Raw genomic sequence first — 4738 nt, 5'->3', positions numbered from 1 at the left:
ACTTGTAATGAAGCATGCGGCAGAAGTAACTCAGTGGCCCAGTTCGCAAGTATCGCTAGCCTGAACTACAAATTTCTGCTGCTACATTCGCTGGTGGGAGTTTGGACAAACTGCAACTACAGAAACGAAAGCAAGCAATTCCAAACACACACTCGATCGGACCAAACAGGAACATCTACTGCATTCACATTAATTAACAGTGAAATACAACAAACAAATTAATACCTAACATAAACGGTTGGAAGCCATTATGTGAGTCACGTTGTAACCAGTGGCACGAAATGTCGCGGCAGTTGATTAAAGAATGCATGTTAAAGGAGACCAAACGTATTAATCTTAACAACTGCGGCTGTGTGGAACAAAACGGATGCTGTGGTAAAATTAACGACATGGAGCAGTGTAGTGACTATGAAGCAGTTAAACTTACACATTCCATTGTGCTGTTCGGAACACGGGTTACTTCGGTGCCATTAAGCGAGGCGAGGCTTCTAAGCGACGATAACCTAGAAATTAAATCAGACTATAAAAGTGTACACCCAACAGTCACGATTTTACAGTGACTACTCTAAACGTACAAAGCCTCGTTAGTCACTCGACAGACGTTTCCACGGATCCGGTGCTAGTTAACTACGGACATTCTTGCTCTTACGGAAACGTGGACGGATGACGACGAAACTGTTCCACTAGACGGTTATTAATGCATTACTAAATTCAAACGACAGGAAGACAGAGCCGGAGGAGTAGCCATATATGTTTCGTACTTTAGATATCATAGACCTATCTTGAGCACAACGAATCAGCAAGATCCTCAACTCACTGATGGAACCAAAAACTGAAAGATAGTTTAGACAGTTTATCCTGCATGCAATACGTTTCGTACTTTAGCTATCATAGACCTACCTTGAGCACAACCAATCAGCAAGATCCTCAATTCACTGATGTAACCAAAAACTGAAAGCTTTGGGCGATTGAAATAAATAATGTACTGTACATATAGCAATGTTTCAATAAAGCTGAAATTGTAATGTGCAAAGTACGGCCGCGTCATAGCTCAAGCTGTTAGTCGATGGCTTTCCATCGCGGCGGCCGGGGTTCGATCCCGGGTCTGATCAAGTGGGATTTGTGGTCGACAAAGTGGGGCTGGGGCAGGTTTTCTTCGAGTACTTCGGTTCCCCCTGCCAATCTTCATTCCACCAACTGCTCCACAATCACCCTCACCTATCATCTGGGGCTGGTACAATAGGCCAGAAGTTTCCGCAGTATATGGGACTTAGTCCCACCCCACTGGCAATAAAAAAATGTGCAAAGTAGATGTATTCCAGTATACGTCATAGTTTCATTCAGTTTTCAACGATGAATCTGGGAACCATGGTTCCTCACCTTTTCAAAGTCAAAGTCACTTTTTCTTTCATAGCAGAAACTATTACAAACAAAATTTGTTAAGAAGTATTGTTACATGACGCCTAAAGGCCGAAAACGTCGAGCCAGCGGCGTCCATTGCTAGGAAACAGCTTGGTAAATATGTTCCCACGAAACAAAACAATGTGACAACGCCGCTGCTAGGGCAGCAGAATCTTCTAAACATAGTCTCGTAGAAACAGCGTACAACAATGAACAATGTTTTCTGTGGGTACGCCCCGACGTTATATAATAGTTGACACTGATTAGCAGTATATCTGATTTAGTTCAGTTGACAGCTGAAAGTCAGCCAGTGAAGATAAGATTTAGCTTGTGATTTGAAGTTACAGTGAAGCCGGTATAATTACTCTGTTGAAATCAGTTGCCAGCATACGACTAGTTAAGACTGAAAAGCCTGGTGTTTGTATTTGAATCAGGTGTCAAGAGAAAATGAAGTGTGGTGTGTCATATGAGGTAATCCTGGCAGAGCCTGTGACTGTGGCTCCTCCTAAACAATCCTCCCCCAGGAAAGAGGTTTCAATGGATAACATCGAGGAGAAATTTAAAGCAGCTGCAAAAAGGAAACTGTCACTGGAAGCAGGGAGGATGGTTAATTTGGCTATCATGATGTCAAAGATTGAGGAGGCATCAGAGAGGAGGAAAGAACAAGAAAATTATTTCATTTCACAAACTCGAGAAGCCCTAGAACAAAAGATGGAAGTGTACACTGAGAATCGAGAATCACTCATTAATGACTTGAAGTCTAGATTAAAGGAGCATTGGGAGATTGTGGAGAAGACTAGACGGTCACTAGAAATGCAGAAACGTGAAGCGAAAGGTGCACTGAAGCACATCAAGGAAAAATTGAATGCAGCTCAAAAAAGAAGACTGTCACTGGAAGCAGAGAAGATGATTGATTTGGCTATCATGATGTCAAAGGTTGAGATGGCATCAAAGAGGAGGAAAGAACAAGAAAATTATTTCATTTCACAAACTCGAGAAGCCCTAGAACAAAAGATGGAAGTGTACACTGAGAATCGAGAATCACTCATTAATGACTTGAAGTCTAGATTAAAGGAGCATTGGGAGATTGTGGAGATGAACAGACAGTCACTAAAAATTCAGGAACATGAAGCGAAAAGTGCACTGAAGCACATCAAGGAGAAATTGAATGCAGCTCAAAAGAGAAGACTGTCACTGGAAGCAGTGAGGATGATTAATTTGGCTATCATGATGTCAAATGTTGAGAAGGTATCAAAGAGGAGGAAAGAACAAGAAAATTATTTCATTTCACAAACTCGAGAAGCCCTAGAACAAAAGATGGAAGTGTACACTGAGAATCGAGAATCACTCATTAATGACTTGAAGTCTAGATTAAAGGAGCATTGGGAGATTGTGGAGAAGACTAGACGGTCACTAAAAATGCAGAAACGTGAAGCGAAAGGTGCAGCTGAGACGATCCATACAGCCACTCCTCGAAAAGATGGTAACATCGAGAAAATTATACAAAGAATGAAGGAACATAAGGCGAAGGTGGTGCGTATTCGGGTGGAAATGCTTGAGAAGGTGAACCAGTTGAAGTCTAAAATTCATAGGAAGTATCAGCAGTCACAGACAAGACGTGAGCAGCTCAAGCAGGACAAACTTGAGAAGCTGCGCAATCATGCACGCTGGGCTGAGATGGTGCGACACAATAAGGAGCGCCTATCCTGTGAGAATGATGAGCAGCAGACTACTTCCGTCTAGTTGGACATGCAGTTATGGACTAAACTCTGCCCAGGGCCCGGCTGCTTTTCGTGAAAATAAAAGTTTAAGAAACAGCGGTGGAAAGCTGATGAATACATTTTCAGTTAGTATCTTGTAGTTCTCTCATCTTTTTCGAATTTATATCCTTTGTATGTGTGGGTGTGTGATTGTTGAGAATCTTGAATAGGCAGTATACGTATATTATTGGTATCATGAAGACAACTGACTTTATCCTGTTTTCCTTTATATAGAATTCCAAGTGGGAGCTCCACACATTAAATAACAATGGAGCAAATTGATGGTTGCAAAGTTTAAAAGAATCACTACTTTTTCAGCTTCTAGTACACTGTATATCAAAAAGACTTATGGAGCATCAGGTGATGAAAGAGTTTTGTCACTTAATATTTTGTTTTGTGACTTGGTAGCTTAACATTTTTATATCTGGTTACTGATACAGTCTTGACATTGCAAGTTACAGTGAGCTGCCAGTATTTCTGATGTGCATATTCTTACATCACAGTCCTTATTTTTTGTATTGCATGTTGAAATGAAATCCTGCTTGAAGAATGATGAGTTTGTATTGTTAAAGTACCAAATTTAAAACATGTAATAATATATTGAAGCATCCTGTTGCAATTTTCACTTAGTGTCATCATGTGTTAAAATTATTCTTCCAAAAACAAGACACGGGGTATAACATACAACAGGAGCGAATACAATCCATCAAACAAACATGCGAATTCAGGGGACTTATATATTAACAAAATAATCAACAACACAAGACAACAGTTTTCTCACCCAATAATTCTAACACCTGATGATGACCACATTGGTCGAAACATGTAGTGATAGAACATAGTGGTGTTGCAAGTCAGACTGCAAAAATTAGTCGACACTAAGTGAAAAAATGTAACAGATGACCATATATGTGAAGGCAAGATAGCTTCTGTGATGGGTTTATGCAAAACAACTATTTATAAGCCAAAATTTGTAGTGTTGGTGAATATTTTTGTCCTAGTAACATGTTATGCAATGCTTATATTTGCAGTTACATTCAACCTGGATTTTTTTATGGGAGGCAAATTGAGGTATGGTTACACTGACCTTCTGATAACACCTGACGAAGATTTCATAAATTCACAGAGATAACTGTTTTTAAGTGTCATTATGGTTATAGTGAGGCATCCTCCCTGCTAGTTGTAAGCTAATGGACCTACCTAGGTCAAAAACTTCCAGTTCATGCATTTAGTAATAACTGAAGAAATAGACCGATTGTGTACACATGGTTTTTGTAAATATTTTATCCTTTACATTCACTCCAAGTGTCCTCACTGAGCACCAGAGGTCATATGCTCATTTCATAGTTATTTTGGGAATTCTTCTTCCTATGGACTTAGGGGAGGTCACTCTTGCAAAGTCTGTTTTTGTATAATTTCGCAAAACGTATATTTTTGGATACCGTTTTGTAATTTTTCCTGTTTTGACATTTGGTTCCAACTGTTGTATTATGATCAATTGTACTTAATAAAGAAGTTACAGGTGTTGTAGTTTTAATTAACAAGAACGAATGTAGTTCTGAGTGGTGTATATGTGG

The 4738-nt window shown here is 39.7% G+C and overlaps 1 protein-coding gene across 1 annotated transcript; it reads left to right on the top strand.

The window, feature by feature from the left end:
- Window positions 1–1848: 1848 nt before the first annotated feature.
- On the top strand, window positions 1849–3144 carry LOC111872195 (trichoplein keratin filament-binding protein). Its single transcript, XM_023865843.1, has one exon. The coding sequence runs from the start codon at window positions 1849–1851 to the stop codon at window positions 3142–3144; it is 1296 nt and encodes a 431-aa protein (XP_023721611.1).
- The last annotated feature ends 1594 nt before the right edge of the window (window positions 3145–4738 follow it).

This window comes from Cryptotermes secundus, unplaced genomic scaffold (genome assembly GCF_002891405.2).
Source record: "Cryptotermes secundus unplaced genomic scaffold, Csec_1.0 scaffold593, whole genome shotgun sequence".
Taxonomy (NCBI): Eukaryota; Metazoa; Arthropoda; class Insecta; order Blattodea; family Kalotermitidae; genus Cryptotermes; species Cryptotermes secundus.
The sequence above is the reverse complement of the archived record's forward strand: the minus strand, read 5'-3'. Positions and strand labels throughout refer to the sequence as shown.